At 39.4% G+C, this 23,414-nt stretch overlaps 1 protein-coding gene across 1 annotated transcript in view; it reads right to left on the bottom strand.

Moving 5' to 3' along the window:
- The window catches only part of PPP1R12B (protein phosphatase 1 regulatory subunit 12B), a 322,390-nt gene that overhangs the window by 187,449 nt on the left and 111,527 nt on the right, over nucleotides 1–23,414 (bottom strand). Inside the window, exons 9-14 of the mRNA XM_042780984.1 lie at nucleotides 12,376–12,485; nucleotides 9,493–9,696; nucleotides 8,361–8,443; nucleotides 7,077–7,202; nucleotides 4,180–4,362; nucleotides 149–331 (exon numbers count right to left, since the gene is read on the bottom strand). Of these exons, the coding sequence (XP_042636918.1) occupies nucleotides 149–331; nucleotides 4,180–4,362; nucleotides 7,077–7,202; nucleotides 8,361–8,443; nucleotides 9,493–9,696; nucleotides 12,376–12,485 (889 nt within the window). The remainder of the gene's footprint in view (nucleotides 1–148; nucleotides 332–4,179; nucleotides 4,363–7,076; nucleotides 7,203–8,360; nucleotides 8,444–9,492; nucleotides 9,697–12,375; nucleotides 12,486–23,414) is intronic.

The raw sequence follows: 23,414 nt of genomic DNA, 5'->3' as shown, positions 1-23,414 counted from the left end.
CCTCCCAGATACAAAAGGAAGAACCCAAACTATAATATAAAGATCTACTTTAATATATTTCTTTGAGATTGGGGAAAGACTTCACACCCATTCCTTAATCTCCCCCCCAAAGCAGAACCCCACAAATCAAATCATCAACATAGTATACCTTCTTCTCTCCCTGGCTTCCACAGAGGAGTCTGTTCCAGTGGTCGAGAGTACGTTGGCAGATGTCACCCCATTGGCAGTGCTATGTGGAGGGCGATTAGTGATCACACACAGCGGAGTGCTAGAAGAAACACTGTCTGCTGTTTTCTCTGCTGTTGAGTCAGCCTGGGATTTGTAAGGAGTCCTGAAATAATTATTAAAAAGACACAAGCGGGGGGAAAAAAAGGGTCAGGTATGCTAGAACAAACATCAGGCACAGAGACAGAAGGGTTAGAGATAGTCAGGTTTCACTAGAAATTCTTGCTCAGATATTTGTTGGTGGGTGGACTGATTGGTTTTTAAAATTCTGAGATGTTAAATCTTGGAACAGTACCATTATGCATTCAATCTCCCATCCTCTGTCTGAGAAGTTCTATTTTATGAGGTATTTTATACTTTTGCCTGAGACTATGTAAATAAATAAAAAACAAAACCTTAGCAATGGGACAGGCAAGAGAGGGATGCATGCAAGAGAGCCTTAAAGGACTCCTCAGTACCCTCTGGTTGCTATATGTGCACACAGAGACAGGGTCTGTCCATCCATGAAAAAGACATGTAAGTCACTTACAATATTAGTCTCCACCTGCCCTTTTAATTGTTGGCAGTGGGCGACTTTGTGGTAGTCCTCAGTCTAGATTTGATGACCATCCTCTTGAATTATCCAGACGTTCGATAAATGCTCTACAACCTCAGTGTGTTTAGTTTTCCCTCACCTAGCTCAGTAACTGTTCCCTTCCCACTTAGCCAAATGTTTGTCTGTATTCGTAACTGCGTGAGAAACTTAAAAAAAAAAAAAAAATTACCCAGGATTCTATATATAATCTGTACTACAGATTTTTCTAACAGCAAGCTGTATAATTAAGTCGTTTACATGAAAACAAGATCTTTGTTTCTTAAATGAGTTGGAAGCAACCATTGGCTCTCCACCCAAAAAAGCTATCATTTGTGCTATCACAGCTTGTTGCTGGGGTAACAAAGACCCAAAATTGATACTCCCAGAGATGGGAAAAGCCATGAAAAGCAAGAATTTTTAAAAACCTGTTTTTTTTCTTTTTTTACCTATACACAATTATGACCAGAAATGTTTATAAGTAGCTATAAACTCACTTCCAAATAATCACATTATTAAAATAACTTGGAAAAATCAGATTATAAAATCTAAATATAGTATGTAGATATAAATACAAAATTAGAACACTTTTGAAGATGGCAGTAGTGCCTGAAAAATAAAAGCTACTTCTCCAGAAGCAATTAATGGCTCAGAAGAAAAGGTGAAATTTTATCTTCATTTTTTAATTAAAAAGTTGAAGGCAAACAATTCCTCAGGCTTTATATATGTGTGTGTGTGTGTGTGTATAGTACTAATAAAACTATGTAGAAACAAAACTATAAAAACTATACTTATCAAAAGCCTAAAATGAATAAAGTTATTTTTAGGTTAATGGCATGTTTTAGTCTCTCTGCCACAGTACTGCAGGCTGTTGTGAAAAAAGGAAATAAAAACAATGAAACAATTTCTGATGATGTAAAAATGCCAGGGATTTTATTTTAGTAAAATATATAATAGGAGCTCTGGTGGTGTAGTGGCTAAGGCATTTGGCTGCTAAGCAAAAGGTGAGTGGTTCAAACCCACCAGCTGCTCTGAGGAAGAAAGAAGAGGCAGTCTACTTCCATACGATTTACAGCCTTGGAAACCAAATGGGGGTTGCTATGAGTCTGAATCAACTTGGTGGCAGTGACTGAGTGAATGAAAGTATATAATAGAACCTTTACTATTATTTTAAAATCTGGTATGAGTTTACAAATAGGTTGGTAGGAACAGAATAAATAGGGGTTTTGAAACCACTTGAGGTTAAATTTAAGCCAATGTAACCTCTCTAATAGCTGCTTCTTTCTGTAAAATAGGGATGACACTTTAAAATGCAAGGTTCCTGTGATTAAATAATGTATGTAGAACACTTAATATAGTGCTTGGAATACAATATAAACTCAATGAAAGCAAAATAATGAAATAGCCAAGAGCTTCCAAATGGACAGACAGGCTCAGTTCCTAACTCAGTTCCTTATTAAGCTGTGTGACTTTGGGCAGATGATTAATCTTTGTTCTCAATTTCCTTGTCCATAAAATGACATGAATACTTCTATACTCTAGGAACTCTTTATGAGACTGAGACAGGTAGTTTCCTAATGCATATCTATTCTCCCTCTTCCTCATTAACAGAACCCCTGTATTACTAAAGGCAGTAAGATAGTCACAAACCCACATTTCCCAAGGTCTCCCTGGCCACTGGTGGTTATATGAGACATAAGCAGAAAACTCTTGGGGAGTGCTTCTGGGAAAATTCTCAGTTCAGCTGCATGTTCTTTTTGCACCCTTGCCCCTCCTTCCTTCTTTCAGGCTAGAACGCAGCCATAATGGCTTCAGCTCCAGCAGCTACTTCAGACAATAAAGCAACTCATGGAAATGGAAGGCATGATCTAAGCATTGTGGAATGGAAAGACAGAAAGAACTGGGATCCTTTAATGACTTTGGAATTGTTGTACCAGCCTATTTCTGGACTTTCCTAAGTGAAAGAAAAAAAACATTAACTTTTATTTTATTTAAGCCACTATTACTTGGATTTACTGTTGTGTGTGGGTAAGCCAAATCTCAATATGATCATTATATATTACCTAACTCAATGCCTGGCACATAATAGGGTTCAACAAATGGTAGCTGTTACTGGTAAAGGAGTAATTTCCTTTCATTTTTCCCCTAGCTCTCTCTCTTAACAGTAAATCAAGTAATCTCCCCATGTTTCAGTTTTTTTCATACATGAGGATAGTATCTACTATGTCTATGTAGCTGGATTACTATGAGAATATAACAAATTTCTATGTAATTATAAGACATTATTATTAATAATCAAGGAACCCTGGTGGTGCAACAGTTAAGCACTTGGCTGCCAACAAGAAGGTGAGCAGTTTGAACCCACTAGCCACTCTATGGGAGAAAGATGCAGCAGTCTTTTTCCTTCAGATGACAGCCTTGAGAGCCCTATGAGGCAGTTGTCCTCTGTCCTACAGGGTCACTGTGAGTTGGAATTCAACTTGACGGCAATGGATTTTTTATTATTAATAATCTCTTATTATTAGTAATGCTGTCCCTCGTGGTCAAATAAACAATCATCATTTATTTTAGGGAAAGAAAGCTTGTAAACTAACAAATAGCAATCAAGCACTGCCATCATGGGTATTCTTATAGCAAGGCTACCAATATTTTTTCATTTTTTTTGTGTGCCAGTTGTAGAAAAAAAGAAACCCCCCCCTAAAAAAAAAGTCCCATTGCCAACTCAAAAGCAAAAAGTCTCTGACCATACCCAATGGATTATAAACAGCTAAAGTCCTGCTGCACTTTCACAATAACATTCTGCCCATGTTACTTATTTGGTGAATTAGAAACCACAAAGACATTACCCCAAGAACAAAGTTTAGATAAACACAAATCTCTCTCCTTCCAAAGTATTTCAACCAAAACACTCTCATTGGATGGGAATTTTCAGAAAGCTATAGAAGGCTTTTGGAACAAGAGTAAGGATTTGGACTTCAATGCTGTCTTCCAAAATCCACTACTCTAAGAGATCCCTATCTATAATTACTGGAAAATTAGTATAAATGAAATATGGGAATCTTTTTAATACTTGATTTACCAAACTAGTACAATACTTAAATTATAATTACAACTAGTAAGAGAGAAATGTTTTTGAGAGATGACAGCAGTCATATTAAGTTGATGCCTAAACAACAAGTACACTCATACATGCTTTATAATTATTCAATGAGCAACTGCTGACCAGCTGATACAAGTTAAAGCAAAAGCATCCTCATTAAATTATGAACATTTTTGCAGGAACTCGAGCTTGCTTTTATAGTGACAAAGTCCCTGATTCAAATCCCATACTGTGTATCCAGAGGCTTGATGAATGCAACTCAAATGGCTCCAAGAAGCCTTACCTGCCATGGTGTACAGTTGCAGTAGTATTTGCACTGATTGGTGCAGGGCAAGAAGAGGCAGGTTGCCCCTGGCAGCCCCGAGAGGTAGATGAACCAATGGTAATGGGTGAGGTAGCAGGAGATGAATTGCGATTGGCTGAAATGTAGGGACTGGTGGGGTCACTACTTCTACCAAATGAAGCACTGCAAAATAGCACACAGTCACTTCCTTCAGGACATGCCACTCACCCTCCATTTCCCAGCACCACCTTCCCACCCAGATTGTGCACTTAAAAGCAACATAGGCCAGTGACAGTACAACAACTGGGAGTGATCAACTCCAGCTATAGCTGGGTCACTGGAAGCAAGCAGGCAACTGTCAATCATCCAAAAGAGTGATGGAATGTGAAAGAGAAGATACAATATGTAACAAGGGAAAGCAGGAGAGTAGAATATATGACATGAGTAGAGGCTAAAAAAGGAAAATAACAGGAAATAGAATAATCTTATTGGAAAAAAAATAATCCCCAACAAACCCCAAGGCAAAAACATCATGCACCCCCAAATGTCTGGCTGATATAGAAGTAGCACTGAAAAAGCTAAAGACAGACCAGAGATATGAAGGAAGTTTCAGAGGAAAGATTTAAAATTGAAGAGTGGAGAAGAACAGAGGAGTTCTGTATGAAAATGACTTCTGGCACTGCAATTAGTTAGCCTAAAGCAAAAATGCCTTTGGGAGGATTTAAAGTTTTTAAGCCCAGAAAGTAGCATTATCTGAACAACAAAACAACTTTTCTTTCAGCTGAAGACAACTGAAAACTATCTCAAGCACAGCCAATAATAAAAATTTGGGTTAGAATTTTAAAAATACTTCTTGACTGTAATAGTAAGGAGATATCTGAGGAAATACAACAAAACAAAAAAGCTATGGCCTACTTTGAAAAAGAAGCATTTTACTGGGCCATGTGAAAGGAATTTTACCTAAAGACAAGAGATGAGCTAGAAAATGGGAAGTATACCAGGATTTGGCATAGCTTGAGAATGACAAATTTCTACTCACGCTTTCATTTATAAATGGTGATGGTATATGATTCTTTCATCTTGAAAAGATTATAAGATAAGATTTTGTAAAATCAAAAAGTATCTTAGGGTTCTAAGAGAAGAAGAGCTTTAGAAATGAAAGGTATGAAGCAAGTTATATGTTTTCTCAAAAGTAGTCACATAATTAAGAATGTTTTTCACCCTAAATAGAGGTAGCCCCTCTTTCCTCTGTTCACCATAACTATGCTGGATTCTACCTACCAAACTAAATGCCATTCATTCAACCCATATAACTGGTGATTTGGATCATGAAGGTCAACAACCACATCATAAAATAACTCTTTGCCTGGAAACCAAATGGCAGCTTTCTCTCCTAGAACTAGAATATTATTTTCTTAGAAAAGTTTCCTTGGTCTTGGATTTGACCATAAAGAATAACAGTGCATCTAGTAAACCAAGACCTTAGCCTCTGAGATAAATAGATGATAGCCTCGTTAAGCCAGAAACATGCAGTTTGTATAATAAAGCTTCCATGAGATCACCGAACTGTACTTGTATACTTTCAAAGTTGAGCCCTTTCTTATAGAATGTATCTACAGAACTGAAAAAACAATAAAAGGCAACAAAACCAAAAAACCAAACTCACTGCCATCAAGTCGAATCCGACTCATAGCAACCCCTCCTTGGGTTTCCGAGGTGGTATCACTATGGAAGTAGATTGCCCAACTTTCCCCGAAGTAGATTGTCCAACCTTTCTTCTGAGGAATGGCTGGTGGGTTTGAACCGCCAGCCTTCTGGTTAGTAGTCAAATCTCTTAGACTATGCCACCAGAGCTCCTAAAAGGCAACAGTAGTTTGCTTATTTTATAGCTTACTGCTTCCTGTGTTCAGACATTAACTAGTTGGCACCCACACTTGGGAAGAGCACTGGATACGCTATGGAGAAGATTCTTCCTGTTAATGGAAATAAGTTTTGATTCCAAGCACTTAACCTGTTCATATAATACATGCCAAAGCCTGCTTCTATGGTAGCCAATTAGTCATCTTAAAAACCTAATGATGAAGGCTATGGCATGAAGAAGGAGTTGGAGGGGTTAAGCAAGTGGAAATGAAGAAAGAATTCAAGGTAAGCAATGAAAATCAGATTCTTCCACATCAGCAGCAAAATTCAAATTAAAATACTAATTAAGTATATCTTGTAGCTTAATGGCTCTGGCAAAGGTGCTTTGGTTGCTGGCTAGTCAGTGGCAAAGAAAATAACTGCAGAAAAGGAAATATAGACGAGAAAAGGGGAAAGAAGCCCATGTACCTTCTCTGCACCAAACTTGCGAGTTTCACATCTTGATGGATCTGAGGGCCATTAAAGTCATAAAAAAAAAAAAAAGGCTCAAGTCCCTAAATTAACAAGCTTAATGGGAAACTTCTTTATGCAATACAAAACTGTCCCCATTTTCCAACCCTCACCACCCTATAGTGTCCCTCCCTTTTTCCCTCTCTCCAAAAGTAAAGCTTGAAATGAGAACTACTCTAGTTTTAAAAAAAGGAGAGCCAGCTACTGGGCAAGGGTGGTTTAAATTCAGTCCTGCCACAGATTATGAGAAGTCATTTCTGGTTGAAGATTTTAATAGGACTGAGAGGATGGAGTATAAATTGAGATCTGTAGTGAAAATTTGGAAGTAGCTTACTTTAATTCAGTTAAGAGAATAAATTAATTTTAGTATTAAATTAGTCAGGATGTTAATCCCAAGAAATATAATAGTGATTCATTCTTTGATTCATTTTTGTGGTGCTAATTGGATATAAAAAGGCATGCAATTACCCATATTCCCGTGGTCAGAGTGGAAGAAAAATCACCTCCCTCCCCTTCAAGACTGGTACCTTTTCAAGTATGTTGACACATAGGTGGAAGGAGCAATCGTCTGTGAGGTTTCGTTTCCCTTTGCGTCATCCCTCCATAGCTGTCGGGTATAGGAACCGCTCCTCACTAGATTAACAGCTGATTCTCTGTGAGGCACGAAAGAAAAACAAAACACAACACTGAATACTACTATCAGCTTTTGTCCATAGTGCAATCATTGCAAGCTGGGAGAGAAAAGCCAGACAGGTAAATTAATATAACTAAAGAAAAAGATACATTTTTCAGTGATTCTGTTTTATATACCTGTTCTCTGTAAGGACAGAACAGTATTATTGTCTGCCTTCTTGTACACCTTGGAAGCCAACTAATTTCAATAAATACCAAATTCCTTATGCCAAATGTTCCTAACCCTTTTGTAATGAAAAGCCACTTTTGCTCCTTTTTTTAAAACCCCAATTTTTAAAAACAGTCAGTCCCCAGTAGCGGGTTGCTCATAAGTAAGCAAGGAAGGGAGCAGTGGAGAAGATGAGGAAGTCTGTTCTCAGGGAGAGGTTACTACAGAAGGGGAAAGGAAAAGAGGACTTGCTGGAAGCCTTTAGCAGTATAAATGAAAAGGCATCCAGGAAATGGATGTGGTAGGATTTTGAGCCACAATTGGTAATTCAGGGTCTTTGCTGCAAAAGCCATGGGCCTCTATGCTTCATAAGGTTCACTAGAATAGTCTTTCTCAAACTTTAATGTGCACCAGAATCACCTGAGGACACTTGCTTAGTTAGATGCAGATTGGAATAAAGCAGGTCTGGGATGGGGCCTGAGATTCTACAATGCTAACAAGCTTCCACGGATACTGAGGCTGCCAGTCTGAGGACCCCACTTTGAAAGCAAGGCTCTAGATTACCTTCTGCTCTGAGATACAGCAATACTTCAAAATCCCTATGCTGACTGTAACTGATGAAGAAGACTTTTAAATTTTATCTATATACAAATTAAAAAATGATCAATTCAATTAAATAAAAATATTTTTAGTAGACCCTACCTTTACAGTGCCTGCTAGTGGACTAAAACTTGGAAGGGCCAGGGAAGACCTCCTAAAGATGGTAATGTCTTAGCTGGAGTTAGAACTTAAATGGTGAAAAACTGGCCAAGCAAGGGGGTAAGGGCTGGAAAGTGTTCTAAGCAAAAGAAACAAATACTTCAGAATGTACTAAGGACATGTGAGGAAAAGAGACAAAGGAGTAATGGCCAGGAGATCAATATGCCCAGCAAAGGTCAAAAGCGCCATCTTTGGCCTGTATTAGGATTACCTGTTCTCCTTTTCTTCAATGTCACTTGTGCTGTTGAGCCTCCGGGGTGCTAGTGAACTATAATAGCTTTTGTTCTCTCTCTCCTGTAAAATCAAAACAAGTAAAGCACAGGGAAGGTAAAACACTGACACAGTGTACAACACTCTGGGTGAAAAAGCAGAACACAATATATCTTTCTATCTTATTTCCAGATTCAATACCAATTCTATTTTGAGCACTTTTTAAAAAGATTAGCTTCCAAAGGCTTTCCTGACTTTTCTCTACTAAAAACCAGTTTATATGGAAATAAGTCTCATGGGAAAAGTCAGGATGACCAAATAAGGAAAAGAGCAACACAAATTACAGAGCAGCAGCTCTGTCAAGAGGGAGGGCGCTTTGAGAAGCCACAAACAGAAAGCTCAACTCCAAATCTCTCGATAAATCAGCCTCATTTATTCCGCAGCCTATCTTTTCCTTGAAATACAACTTCCTCGGGGGCATGCATAATAAATATACTACAGGATTCATCTAACCAATAGGCCTCATCTCCTTTAGTAGCCTCCAGAAATGCAATATGAAACAACAAGATTGTAAGGAAGAACCTAATCTCAGAGAAGAGCATGAAGTGAGGCCTATAAAATCTGGAACTAAAAATGCAAAAATAAAACTTTATTCATCTTGGGTGAGTATGCAGATGAGCTATTTGTGAGGTTATCCTGATGAAATCTCCAATAATGAAAAAAATGAGAAGTTTACATTTTTTTTCCTAAGTGCTAATTTGCCTGAGCTTCATTAAGGGGTTCTGCTTCTAGACATTAAAAGGATAAATTATTTGTATTGCTTCAGAAGAAACTTTTAGGCCATATCCAGAGTGTTAGGCTTCTGATTCTTTTTTTTCCCCCCTTGAGGTAAGGAATAAGAAGGGTAAAGAAGAATGAGGTAAGACAGATGGAAAAGCTTTTAAAATAAATAATATCAACCTTGTCAAAAGCATACTTTATTCACCTGTCAATGTACATGTGTCCCTTTAAAGGTTTTATGCTTCCAGAATCAACTTAGGGACTAAAAAGTATTTTCATTTTTTCCCCCAAGATTAAATTTTCACAGAAGGAAATTATGCTGGAAATTATCCCCACACTCTGTCCAAATGCACCTTATCTTTGTTGTCCAGCAGAGCAGAAATTCGAGGGCTTGATGACGAGCGGTAAATGGAGGAGCCTCTGTCTCTTAGAGCCTCCCTGGAATTGGCCACCTCACTTAGCATGTTGTGGCTGCCAGTTTTTCTGAGTCCCAGTCTCCAGGAAGAAGGAGATTCATCTTTGGGCTCTTCCGGCTTACTAAAAAGGCTGGAGGAGAACTGTGAGAGAAGAAGCAAAGCAAAGAAAAAGAAAGGGCCTGGTGATTCTTTTTCAGCCTGTTTTCCTTTCCCACATTTAACTAAGCTCAGTGAGGCAACGTGAGGCAATACAAGGAGAGCAAATACATGGCAGGCTTTCTGCCAATGTTCCCTTCCTCACCTGGCAGATGCTAATAACCTCTCAAGGCTCCCTTTCTCCTTCAGCCATGAATAGTCTCAGACTCATAAAACAGTAGTCCTACCTGACTGAATTGCTCTGAGAAATTCAACTCTCTTTGCTCCCTTATGCAATGACACTGACCTAGAGCACCAGGAACTCTGGGTTCTAGTAATAGCTTGACCCACTGTGTAACTGAAAATAAGACACTTCACTTCTCAACATGCTCATCTATAAAATGGTAATAATGAGCTTGTTGTTGTTGTTGTGGGCCATCAAGTCAATTCCCAACTCATAGCGACCCTATAGCAAAGGGTAGAACTGCACCATAGAGTTTTCTGGGCTATAATCTTGGCAGGAGCATATAGTCAGGTCTTTTCTTCCACGGGCTGCTGGTGGGTTTGAACCACTGACCTTTCAGGTTTGCAGCTAAGTGTTTAACCATTGCACCACCAGGACTCCCTTAATAATGAGCTTAATCATTCCTCATAATTATGTGGAGACTGGTAAAAACAAGATGATGTATAAACATGTTTTAAGTTACTGTGATAAGCTGATTTACCAAAAAAAATACCAAACTCACTGCTATCGAGTTGATTCAACGCACAGCGACTCCTCATTGGGTTTCCGAGGCAGCATCTCTACAGAAGTAGATTGCCCAATCTTCCTTCTGAGGAGTAGCTGGTGGGTTTGAACCGCCAACCTTCTGGTTAGCAGTTAAATGCCTTAGGCACTATAACCCAGATCTCCCAAACTGATTTAAGTCAGTACTAATAAAAATACTAAAAGTAATTCCACTCAAATTCTAATTGCTAATTTCAAGAAAATAATTTTATCTAGGATAGTTTCCAGAGTTTCAGATTCCACTGACCAACAAAATTTTAAAAAGAAAAAAATTTAGAAGTCAAAGGGTTACTGTCTTTTTTATTTTCCCAAAAGAATACATCTTTCAAAAAGTGATTACAATTTCTATCACCATCATTTCATTAAAAAAAGAAAAAAGAAAGAAGAAATTTTAATGTTAGGAAAGATGGCTTTTATGGGATGCTTACTACATTGTCTCTAATCATCTCATTTTGGTACCAATCAGGGGAAACATCACAGACAAGCATTAGGCCAAGGACCAGTTTGGTGTCAAGTGGTCTTTGGAACATCAGCCAACAAACAGTCCCTTCCTGTGGCTGGAGGGACCATGCAGAAGGCTTTGTCTTTGTCCTGATAGCAGGCCACTTTTACCACCTGGTGTAGCGAAAGTACAATAAAAACATTAATCACTGGTCTGCAACTCATCCTCAGGCTTTCTTTTTCATCAGTTGTCTTACTTTATAAATTTATGTACTGGCTTCCTCTAGCTCTAGTGGCTCAATCATGTCCGCTCTTTGTAAGCCACCCTGACTCTAAGGAGAAAAACACCTTCCCCTGAATTCTGACAAAGCAGAATAAGTATATGTGTGTGTTTGTAATTTTCTTTTTTTTAAAAAAGCAGGAAGTCTAGTCATACCATACTGAAATGGCAGTATGTGAGGTCAACTAAATAACTGGTATAATGAGTGAGGACTGCACTCTATCTGAAACCTCTCTAATGATTTAAAAAGATGCTCTTGGGAATAAGTCAGCAGCCAAGGCTTTGTTCCCTTACTTCCACAATGATACCATAATCTCTTCTTTCTAATCCATCAGGTACTAACAAGTTCAATAAGTTAATATCTATAAAGTCCTAGAGGGAGCTCTGGTAGCATAGTGGCTAAGACACTTGCCTGCTAACCAGACGGCTGGCGGTTCAAACCCACCAGCCACTCCTCGGAAGGAAGGTTGGGCAATCCTACTTCCGTAGTGATACTGCCTCGGAAACCCAAGGAGGGGTCGCTATGAGTCGGGTTTGACTCGACGGCACATAACAACAACAACAACATAAAGTCCTAGAGCTTTCTCAACAGCTTCATTCCAAAGAACTCAGATAAAGTCTTATCCTAAAAACTAACTGTGTACTGTGTAGAGCACGGTCATCACTCAGCTCTGTCTCACTGACTAGCAGCTTACAGATCCTCAGAAGCCTGGCCAAAGTTGCAGGAACAGGAGTGTCTGGTGTTGCAACAAGTTCTTTCTATCTCTGCCCTCTGTCTACCCATTGTAAAGATCTTACTCACAAAAGCAAAATGTTAAAGGAGAAGTAAACAAAAGAATAATCATCAAAACAATTAATGCTGAAAGCCAGGTATCCTCCTAGCCCAATCAGAACTTTAGGTACAGATTCTTTAACTTCAGATACAAAGAAAATAGGCAACTGACAAAATTTCTTCGATCTCAGACTATTATATCCTATGTTACAGTTTTCATTTTGTAATATCCTATTATCACCAGACGTTATAACCAAATTTTTTTAGTGATGGTTTTAGTTAGTTTGTTTGTTTCCCCAGAATGTATCTTTATTTTTTGCAAGAATGTATCTTTAAAGCCTTTCTAACTGTGTGCTGTAGCAGTAGGGGGAAACATAGTACCCATATTAATTTCAAAGTACTCACTCTCCTAGAAGAGGCAGAGAAGGTATTCTGAGCTGGTGGCGGTATTTGCTCCGTGACACTACTCTTGCTTTCAGAGTTGGAATGGTTGACAATGGCTTCTGGCTTTTTATCTGTTATTTAAGACAAGAGAAGCAACAAGTGCAGGTATGAAAATTTTATCTTTGTGTGTGTATGTCTTTTTTTTGCTAACAGAAAAAGCTTATGTATTATCAAAACAGATTATTACAGCCAAGTAAATTCCTGGACTCAAACTAGGATGAAATTTCTAGCAAATGTTGGTAGCAATAAAATAGACTCAGTTATATGCCTGACTTGGTAGGCTCCAACCCCAATTTCCAAATCAGCTAATGTACAGCTGAAATCTTTCCCCACATTTTTAGTTGTGTCATATATAAAATTCATCAGTAACTATGTATTAAGAATCTATTCTGTCTTTATTGGAGGGTGGGGAGGAAAACCTGAAAAAGTATAAGAAAGACCTTGCTCTCTAGGTAATTCCAAGCAAGAGAAAAAGATAAGATGCATAATAATGGTAATAATATAAGATCATATACAAGATAGGTGCTAAATTGGTTGGTTCAGATCAACAAGTGCTATTGGAGTTCAGAGAAGAGGCAGATCCCCTGAGAGAGAGAATAAGGAAAGATGCCACGGAAGAAGCTGGAAGACAAATACTGATTAGCTGGTGGAAGAAGAAGAGAGGGTATGACTCAGAAATCAAAATACATACATCTGTTGATCAGTGAAGGGGCAAGCCTAATTTAAGTAATGGGTGTTTTGAGGTTACAATAGGAAACAGATAGAAAGGATTACAAAGTTGTTTCAAATTAAGCTAACTCAACAGAGTCATATAGCAGAAACCTTGTCTGTCTTGTTCGCCATGAGACCCAATGACCAGCACAATGCCTGTACCTAATAGTGCAGTGGGGCCTCCTTGTCTATGTACTCTGAAAACAGAGTTCCAAAGAGTAACACTCACATGGATTATGTGACAAATTTAAGCCACATCCTGGCCGTGTGACCTTGAACAAGTTACTTAACATATTTGAACCTCTACTTTCTCATTGATTAATCAGGGAGTTTAATTCTTGTCTTATAAAAGTTGTTATAAAGATTAGAGATGAGATTTCTGAACTGCATAGCTCAATGTCTAGCCATAGTAAGTGCCCTATAAAGTGCTATTGTAGATAAAGTTATTATTTTTGTGGTTATTGTGAATACTCAAGGCATTCTTTAAATATGTGAAATGTCTCTCCCTAAGCACCTCACTAGCCCAATGGGACAGTGTTACAGTAATAGCACCCAATGAATCATGCCTCCCTGAAGCCATATGCTTGTACAGTGAGTGCCCTCTCATACTGATCTAGGCTTGGCCTTGTGACTTGTAGTGATAACTGGGATATTAGCAAATGTATACAGACAGAGGCTTGAAAAGTGCTTGTGCCTTGAGCCTCTTTCAATGCTTTTGGAATCTAGCTGCCATATGAAGAAGCAGGGACTAAGCGGCTTGAACATGAGACACATAAGCTACTTGCTCCTAACACCATGGGGAACCATTAGGGAGCTCAGTAAGGACCAGCCAGTCTTCCCCAGCTGACTTACCAACTGACCACAACCACGTGAGAGAGCCAGCTATACCATGTGGAGCAGAGACAAGCCATCCCTACTGAGCCCTTCCCAAATCACCAACCCACAAAATTAGGTGCATATAAGGATGTAGTTCTTTTGAACCACTAAGTTCGGGATGGCTTGTATTCAGTAACAGATAACTGATACACAAAATGTTTATTTTAAGTCTAACAATAAATAAATAGGGAAAAAATAGAATTCCAAACTGCTTATATTTACCTCAAAATATAATTAATATTCTTTACTACAATATTTACATAAGGCACATGAAAACTGCCATTTTATGAGGTTGTATCTGTGTATCTTTAAAAACAGGATAAATATATTCAACAAATAATGAATGAGTACTTATGTGTCAGGCATCATTTAGAAAGCTTTAGATATAGTACGCTCTCAGTATTCTTCCAAGATATGTTTATCGAGTACCTACCAAGTAGAAAGCCCTGTGCTAGGCACAGAAAGATGAAAAACACATAATACACTCAAGTCCTTCAGAAGCTTGCTGGTGAGAAAAGAACAGAGATGAGATAAAATAGAAATAACTATAATACTGAGTTTGTTGTTGTTGTTGTTATGTGCTGTTGAGTCAGATCTGACTCATAGCGACCCCTCCCTGGGTTTCTGAGGTGGTAGGCAGTATCACTATGAAAGTAGACTGCCCAACCTTCCTTCTGAGGAGTGGCTGGTGGGTTTGAACTGCCAGCCTTCTGGATAGCAGTCAAGTGCTTCAGGCACTATGCCACCAGAGTTCCCAATTTGTTGTTAGTTGCCATCAAATTGATTCCTAATACTAAATAGTATGAGATATGTAATATAAAAGTAGTTCAAAAAAACAGCTATAGGAGTCAGAGGAAGGAGGAAAAACATGTAGCTTCAAGTTGATTTGAGCTGGGCTTTGAGACATGAGTAAAATTCCAATTGGCAAAGAACTGCAAGAACAAGCAGGGAAGCTTGCTGGAACCATCTGGCTTTTGCCTACACCAGGCTACTGAAACTGCTCTCTCAAAGATTACTAGTAACTTCTTTTTTTTTTTTAAATTAGGATTTGGGTGAAGATTTACAGAGTAAATTCACTTTTCATACAGCAGTTCACATATACTTTGTCTCATGTCATTGACCAAAATTTACAATGCAGCAGCTCCCCTCCCACTTCCTCCCCATAGTTACCTCCTCCCAGTGTCCATCCCTTCATACTCTTCTGCACCCTGAGCTATCTCCCTGTGCATAAGCAGCCCTTCCTTCTCCCATGATTGTTCTCTCCAGGGCGTGTGTCTACTTGAGGTAAATGTTTAACTCACATGCGTGTACTTTGTTTGGCTGGAAACCACAGTTGTGGGTTCAATTCCAGACCTGAAGGGCAACTAGGGGCCATAGTCTCAGTGGTTACACCAGGCTCCATTGGACCAGCAAACCTGGTCCCCACCTTCTTCTTTTTTTTTTTGCCTCCAAATGATTTTGAGTTTTGTACCACATTGTTCTCCCTCTTTATGCAGGATCTCCTACATCCCTTCCAAGTGGATGGCAGTGGTAGCTGGGCACCATCTAGTTCTTCTGGTCTCATAGTTGTATAGGTTGCAGATCGGATGGTGTACCAGTTGCTAGGATACTAGTAACTTCTTAATTGCTATGCCATCTTTGATTTTGCCCTTCTCACTGCTGTCCTAGCTTCTCTGATGCAGAAATATGTATCTGTTTTTTTTTTTTTCCTCAAACTCTTTGACCACACAACCTCTTTGCCTCCTTTACTGATGCCACTTCACTTTCTATACACAGTATGCCCCAAGATTCTTTTTGTACATCTTTTCTCAACAATAGATTCCCTGGGTAGTCAACAGGTAACACACTTGGATGCTAACCTACAGGTTGGCGGTTTAAGTCCACTCAGAGGCACCCCTGAAGAAAGCCCTGGTGATGTACTCCCAAAAAATCAGCCACTGAAAATCCATGGAACATAGTTCTAGTCTGATAAACACGAGGTTCACCATGAGTTGGAGTCGACTCAATAGCAACTTCTCTATAATTTCTCTCTTACAGATCACATTCTTTCCCACAACTTTCATTTCTTATGCAGAAAATTTCCACATTTCATTCAGTCTCTACTATTCTGTGGAACCCCAGAGGTTGGGAGCAAGGTTGGAATCTTCAACCTGCCACTTGCAGCTATAAAACCTAATTTACCTAACATCCTACAGCATCAATTTCCATTCTAAAAAGCAGTGATAATAATACATAGTTCAGAGTGTGTTGTAAGGATTACATTAAAATGTTTAAGTGCACTGCAAAGTAAAAACCACTATCAAATGTAAAGTTATTATAACCCGCCAAAATAGACATAATCTTTTTTACTAGTTGTGGTAGTTAAGGTTATGTGTCAACTTGGCTGGGCCTGGTTTTGAGTGGCTGGGCACTGGAGGTAGTTATTCCCATAATGAGACTGGGATGTAATCCATTCCATGGTGGAATCTGCTATGAGCAGCTGTGTAGCTACTTTAGGGATGTGGTCTGCTTGCTGTATATAAGCAGCTTTGAGAAAGATATCTGAGCTTTTTGGCACACTTGGACCATGCATGTAGCCAAGTCTTCGTTCAGCGCCTTGCCATGTTGCCTGCCGATTGTGGGATTTGAACTAGTGGCCTACTGTGTTGCTTAATAATCTTTGAACTATGCCATTTTACTTGTCAACCTTGGGTTTGTCAGCCTCAGCAGCCAGTAGCTGCCTTAGTTAAGAGAAGCCTCCAGCTTCAGCAGGCTGGAAGCAAGAGGCAGAGCTAAAGCCCAGGTCAATGGGCCTTCACCCAATCCCTAGAACTGGCACTTTGAACTAGGACTTCTAGCCTCCTCAACTGTAAGAGAATAAACCCTGTTTGTTAAAGTTATCCACTTGTGTTATTTTCTGTTGGAGTAACACTAGATACCCATAACACTAATAAATACCAAGGTACCCTAATGGCACAGTGGTTAAAGTACTCAGCTAACTGAAAGGTCAGTGGTTTAAACCCACCAGCTGCTCCACAGGAGAAAAATGTGGCAGTCTGCTTCCATAAAGATTTATAGCCTTGTAAACTCTATTGTTGTTGTTGTTGTTATGTGCCGTCGAGTCGGCCCCGACTCACAGTGACCCCTCCTTGGGTTTCCGAGGCAGTATCACTACGGAAGTAGGATTGCCCAACCTTCCTTCCGAGGAGTGGCTGGTGGGTTTGAACCGCCAGCCTTCTGGTTAGCAGTCAAGTGCCTTAGCCACTATGCTACCAGAGCTCCCTAGGGGAGTTCTACTCTGTCCTACAGGGTCACTATGAGTCAGAATCAACTTGACGACAGGGGGTGTGTTGTAGGTTTTAGCGAATGTGATTGGCTGCATTTATACCTCTCATGTGACATGCATTTTATTCATGTATATACCTTCTTATTTTCCTACTAGATATAATCAACAAAAAGCATTTAATAAATGTGAATGCCTTTCATGTACTAGGCACTGCACTGAGACCTGAGAGTACAATGATAAACCCAGACTTCCCAGCCAAAATGATGAGTGCTATAATAGAGATAAGTATGTTGTGCTGTTGTTGTTATGTTGTTAGGTGCCATCTAGTTGACTCATAGCAACCCTACATACAACAGAACAAAACACTTCTTGGTCCTATGCCATCTGTGAAATCCTTGCTATATTTGAACCCATGGTTGCAGTCCCTGTGTCAATCCACCTTGTTGAAGGTTTTCCCCTTTTTCACTGATACTCCATTTTATCAAGTATGATATCCTTCTCCAGGAAATGGTCCCGTCTGACAACATGAACAAAGTAGGTGAGATGAAGTCTGGCCATTCTCGGCTCTATGGCACATTCTGGCTACACCTCCCCAGGATACATTTGTTCACTCTTCTGGCAGTCCATGGTATTTTCGGTATTCTTCGCCAACATTACAATTCAAAGGCATCAACTCTTCTTCGATCTTCCTTATTCACTGTCCACCTTTCACATGCATATGCAACACTATCATTACCGTAGAGTCAGATCCGACCCACAGCAACCCCTCCTTGGGTTTCCGAGGCAGTATCACTACAGAAGTAGATTGCCCCATCTTCCTTCCGAGGAGTGGCTGGTGGGTTTAAACCGCCAGCCTTCTGGTTAGCAGTCAAGTGCCTTAGGCATTACGCTACCAGATCTCCCACATGCATATGAGAAAACTGAAAATACTATGGCTTGGGTTAGGCACATCTTAATCTTCAAAGAGACATCTTTGCTTCTTAACACTTTAAAGAGGTCTTTTATAAGAGCAGGAGCTCTGGTGGCATAGTGCCTAAGGCATTTGACTGCTAACCAGAAGGCTGGAGGTTCAAACCCACCAGCCACTCCTCAGAAGGAAGATTGGGCAATCTACTTTCATAGTGATACCACCTTGGAAACCCAGGGAGGGGTCACTATGAATTGGATCTGACTCAATGGCAGTGAGTTTTGTAAGACCTGTGCAAAGAAAACTACAAAACACTACGTCATGAAACCATAAGAGATCTGTATAAATGGAAGAACATACCACACTCATGGATAGGAAGATTGAGCATTGTGAAAATATCAGTATTACCCAAAGCAATTTATACATTCAATGCAATCCCAATCCAGATTCCATCAACATTTTTTAAGAATATGGAAAAACCAATCTCTTATTTCATATGGAAAGGAAAGAGACTTCAGATATGGAAAGCACTATCAAAGAAGAAGAACAAATAGAAAGTCTCACACTCCTGGATCTCAACACCTACTATACAGCTACAGTAGTCAAAACTGCCTGGTATTGGTTTAATGACAGATACATAGATCAGCGGAATAGAATTAAGAGCCCAGAAATACATCCATCAATCTATGGTCAGCTCATCTTTGACAAAGGGCCAAAATCTATTAAATGGGGAAAAGGCAGTCAACAAATGGTGTTGGCAAAACTGGTTATCCATTTGTAGAAAAATGAAATAAGATCTGTACCTCACACCATACACAAAAACTAACTCCAGATGGAGAAAAGACTTATGTGTAACCTAAAACTATAAAGTTCCTCAAGGAAAAAATAGGGGCAAATTAGGGGCCCTATTTTATGGCATAAATAGACTATCAAGAATAACCCAAAATGCACAAATAGAGGAAGATAAACTAGATGATTGGGACCTTCTGAAAATTAAATTTTTATGTGCTTCAAAAGACTTCTCCAAAAGAGTAAAAACAGAACCTACAAATTGGGAAAAAATATTCAGCAACAACATACCTGACAAGGGACTTATCTCTACAATTTATAGAAAACTTCAGTGCCTCAACAACAAAAAGACAAGCAATCCAATTAAAAAATGGAGAGAAGACATGAATACATACTTCACCTAAGAGGATATTCAGACAGCCAACAAACACATGAAGAAATGTGCAAAATCATTAGCCATTAAAGAGATCCAAATCAAAACAATAATGACATAGCATCTCACCCCAGCACTAATGGCAAAGTACAACAAGGCAAAAAATATCAAATGCTAGCGAGGATATGGAGAGACTAGGACTCTCAAACACTGCGGGTAGGACTGTAAAATGATACAACCACTGTGGAAATCAGTATGGCGATTCCTTAAAAAGTTGGAGTTAGATAAACCATTTGATCCAGCAATCCCTTACTAGGTACATAACCTAAAGAAATGAGAGCCAGGACAAAAACATATATATGCATACCCATGTTCATCACAGCACTATTCACAATAGCAAAGAGATGGAAACAACCCAAGAGCCCATCAACAGAAGAATGGATAACCAAACTATCATACACACACAATGGAATACTATGCAACACTAAAGAATAATGTAGAATCTGTGAAACACTGTGTAACATACATGAACTTGAAGGACACTGTGCTGAGTGAAATAAGTCAATCACAGAAGGACAAATATTGTGTTAGTTCACTATTGTAAAAAGTCAAGGAAAGGTTTAGATATAGAAGAAAACTTTCTGTATTGGTTACCAGGGAGGGGAGGGGTGGAGAGGGAACACTGCTAGATAGGTAGAAACAAGTACTGATTTGGGTGTAGGGAAGGGCAATGTACCAAAAGTTGAGTGATCAACACATGAGACTGAGGAAGAGGAAGGCATAAAGAGATAACACAGGAGGTACAGACAACAAAGATGAACCACTTTGCATGTACAGTACTGTGGCATAAGTGATGGCAAGTAATGATCTAGAGGCAGATATATGGGTGGACAGGTTGAATGATCAGATATGTCTAGGCAGGGATGTGTGTGCCCATGACCATGCACAGGTTAGCAGACAACATTTCTACATGCATATTTGTATGTGCTGTAAGAATGTCTGGGTGTATAATAAAACTGACAAGGGATAGTTTAGTGGCTTTTTGGTCACAGCCAGGGAGCAAGTAGTTGGACCTGTGGGGTCACGACCATGGTCGCTGGTGACATCAAGCTCAATTGGCATAACATACTATACAAAAACATTGTTCTACATCCTACTTTGGTAAGTAGTGACTGGGGTCTTAAAAGCTTGCAAGCAGACATCTAGATGTGACAACGGGTTTCTCCTCATCCAGAGCAAAGAATGAAGAAAACCAAAGACACATGGGAACAATTAGTCCAAGGGACTGGTAGACTATGGATCCTCAGCCTATATGACCATGAGACCAGAAGAACTAGATGGAGCCCAGCTACCACTGTCAACTACTTGGAGGGGCATTGGTGCAGGAGATCCTGGATAGAGTGGGAAGAACACTGTGGAACAAAACTCAAAATCACTTAAAAATAAAACAAAACAAAAAAAACAGGTGTGCTGGTCTGACAGAGCCTGGTGAGATCCCTGAGACTATGGCCCTAGTTACCCTTCAGGTCTGGAACTGAACTCACTCCTGTGGCTTCCAGCCAAACAACAGACAGACATAGGGGATGAACATTTACACCAGGGAGATATACTCCTTAGAGCAATCAATCCTGAGAGAACAGAAGGGCAGTGAACAGGAAGACAGCTCAGGGGGTGGGAGTGCATGGGAGGGAAGGACACAGGGAAGAGGTAACTATGGAGAAGAAGTGGGAAGAGAGCTGTTACATTGTGGGGAATAGCAGTCAATGTCATGAAACAAAATGTGTATGAACTGCTGTATGGAAAATTAATTTGCTCTGTAAACTTTCACCCAAATCACAATAAAAATTTAAATAAATAAAGAGGTCTTTTATAGCAGATTTGCCCAGTGCAATACAATGTCTGATTTCTTAACTGCTGCTTCCATGGGTGTTGATTGTGGATCCAAGTAATGAAATCCTTGACAACTTCAATGTTTTCTCCATTTATTGTGATGTTGTTTATTGGTCCAGTTGTAAGGATTTTTGTTTTCTTTATGTTAAGGTGTAATCCATATTGAAGACTGTAGTCTTTGATTTTCATCAGTAAGTGCTTAAAGTCATCTTCACTTTCAGCAAGGCTGGTGTCATCTGTACATCCTAGGTTAGTGAGTCTTCCTCCAATCCTGATGCTGCATTCTTCTCCATATAGTCCAGCTTCTCAGATTATTTGCTCAGCATACAAATTGAATAAGTATGGTGAAAGGACCCAACCCTGATGCACACCCTTCCTTTTTTAATCCATGCAGTATCCCCCTGTTGTCTTTGAACGATAGCCTCTTGGTCTATGTACGGGTTCCTCATGAGAACAATTAAGTGTTCTGGAATTCCCATTCTTCATTACATTATCCATAATTTGTTGTGATCCGCACAGTCAGATGCCTTTGCCTAGTCAATAAAAACATCTTTCTGGTATTCTTTGCTTTCAGCCCAGATCCATCTGACATCAGCAATGACATCCCATGTTCCACATCCTTTTCCAAATCAGCTCGAATTTCTGATACTTCCCTGTCAATATACTTTTCCAACCATTTTTGAATTATCTTCAGCAAAATTTTACTTTCATGTGATATTAATGATATTGTCTGATAATTTCCACATTCTGTTAGATCAAGGTGTAAGCACCCCCAGAGCTGCATCTGTTTGTTGAAACACCTCAAAGAGTTTTCCATCAATTCCTGGAGCCTTGTTTTTTGACAATTCCTTCAGGGCAGCTTCAACTTCTTCCTTCAGTACCATTAGTTCTTGGTCATATGCCACCTCCTGAAATAGTTGAACACTGACCAATTCCTTTTGGTACAGTGACTCTGTATATTCCTTCCACCTTCTTTTGATGCTTCCTGCACCTTTCAATATTTTGCCCTTCAATATTGTAACTCGAGGCTTGAAGTTCTTCTTCAGTTCTTTCAACTTGAGAAATGCTAAGCATGTTCTTCCCCTTTGGTTTTCTAACTCCAGGTCTTTGCACATTTCATTACAATACTTCACTCTGTCTTTTGAGCTGCCCTTTGAAATCCTCTGTTCAGCTCTTTTATTTCATCATTTCTTCCATTTGCTCTAGCTACTCTCCCTTCACAAGCAAGTTTCAGATTCTCTTCTGACATCCATTTTGGTCCTTTCTTCCTTTCTTGTCTTTTTAATGACCTTTTGCTTTCTTCATGTATGAAGTTCTGCATGTCTTCCCACAATTTGTCTGGTCTTCGGCCACTGGTGTTCAATGCATCAAATCTATTCTTCACAGTCTCTAAATTCAGATGAAATGTAATCAAGGTCATATTTTGGCTCTTGTGGACTTGCTTTAATTTTCTTCAGCTTCAAGTTGAATTGCATATAAGCAATTGATGGTCTATTCCACAGTCAGCTCCTGGCCTTGTTTTGACTGAAGATACATGAGCTTCTCTATCACCTTTTTCCATAGGGGAAGCAACTACCATGGTGTGGAAAAACAGTAACGTTGTCCATTCCTTTCAGCCTCCTGTATCAGGAAAACTTAGAGAGACTTCCTCAACCTGCTAGGTCCTCTAGTTTCTAACAGAAATCACTCAACATGCTTTTCATGTCCTGAAATAAATTCTAAGGCACAAATGAAGTCTCAGAGGTATGAAAGCTCAAGGCATGTTTGAGGAAATTAAGCAATTCAATTGAGTTAATATACATTCTTCCCTGTGTATAGAATTGGAAAGGTCAGCTGGAGCTAGGTTATGAAAAGCTTTGAAGGCCAGGCTATAGGGTTTGAGATTTACTCTGCAGGCAAAGATGGACTGGAAGAGGTAGTCACAAAATGTTTTTGAACAGACATATAGCATGACCAAAAGGGTGCAGTGGGTGTTTTACTTCAATACTAACATGCAGATGGGCTGCAGGGAACAAGTGATCCGAGGGAAGGGCACGAATCACGAAGCAATTACACTAGTCCAGGCAGCTCTCTCCCATCCTTCTGATACCTCAGTAGCTCACTAAGTAAATTAGTATAAAGTAAGCTCAGGTATTAATTCCAGACAGCACTTGAAGCCTAGCACATGTACCAATTACCCACTGCTGTCA

This window comes from Orycteropus afer, unplaced genomic scaffold (assembly GCF_000298275.1).
Source record: "Orycteropus afer afer isolate SDZICR_OR568_19922 unplaced genomic scaffold, OryAfe1.0 scaffold00075, whole genome shotgun sequence".
NCBI lineage: Eukaryota > Metazoa > Chordata > Mammalia > Tubulidentata > Orycteropodidae > Orycteropus > Orycteropus afer.
Note: the sequence above shows the minus strand (reverse complement) of the source record. Positions and strands in the feature narration are given on the sequence as shown.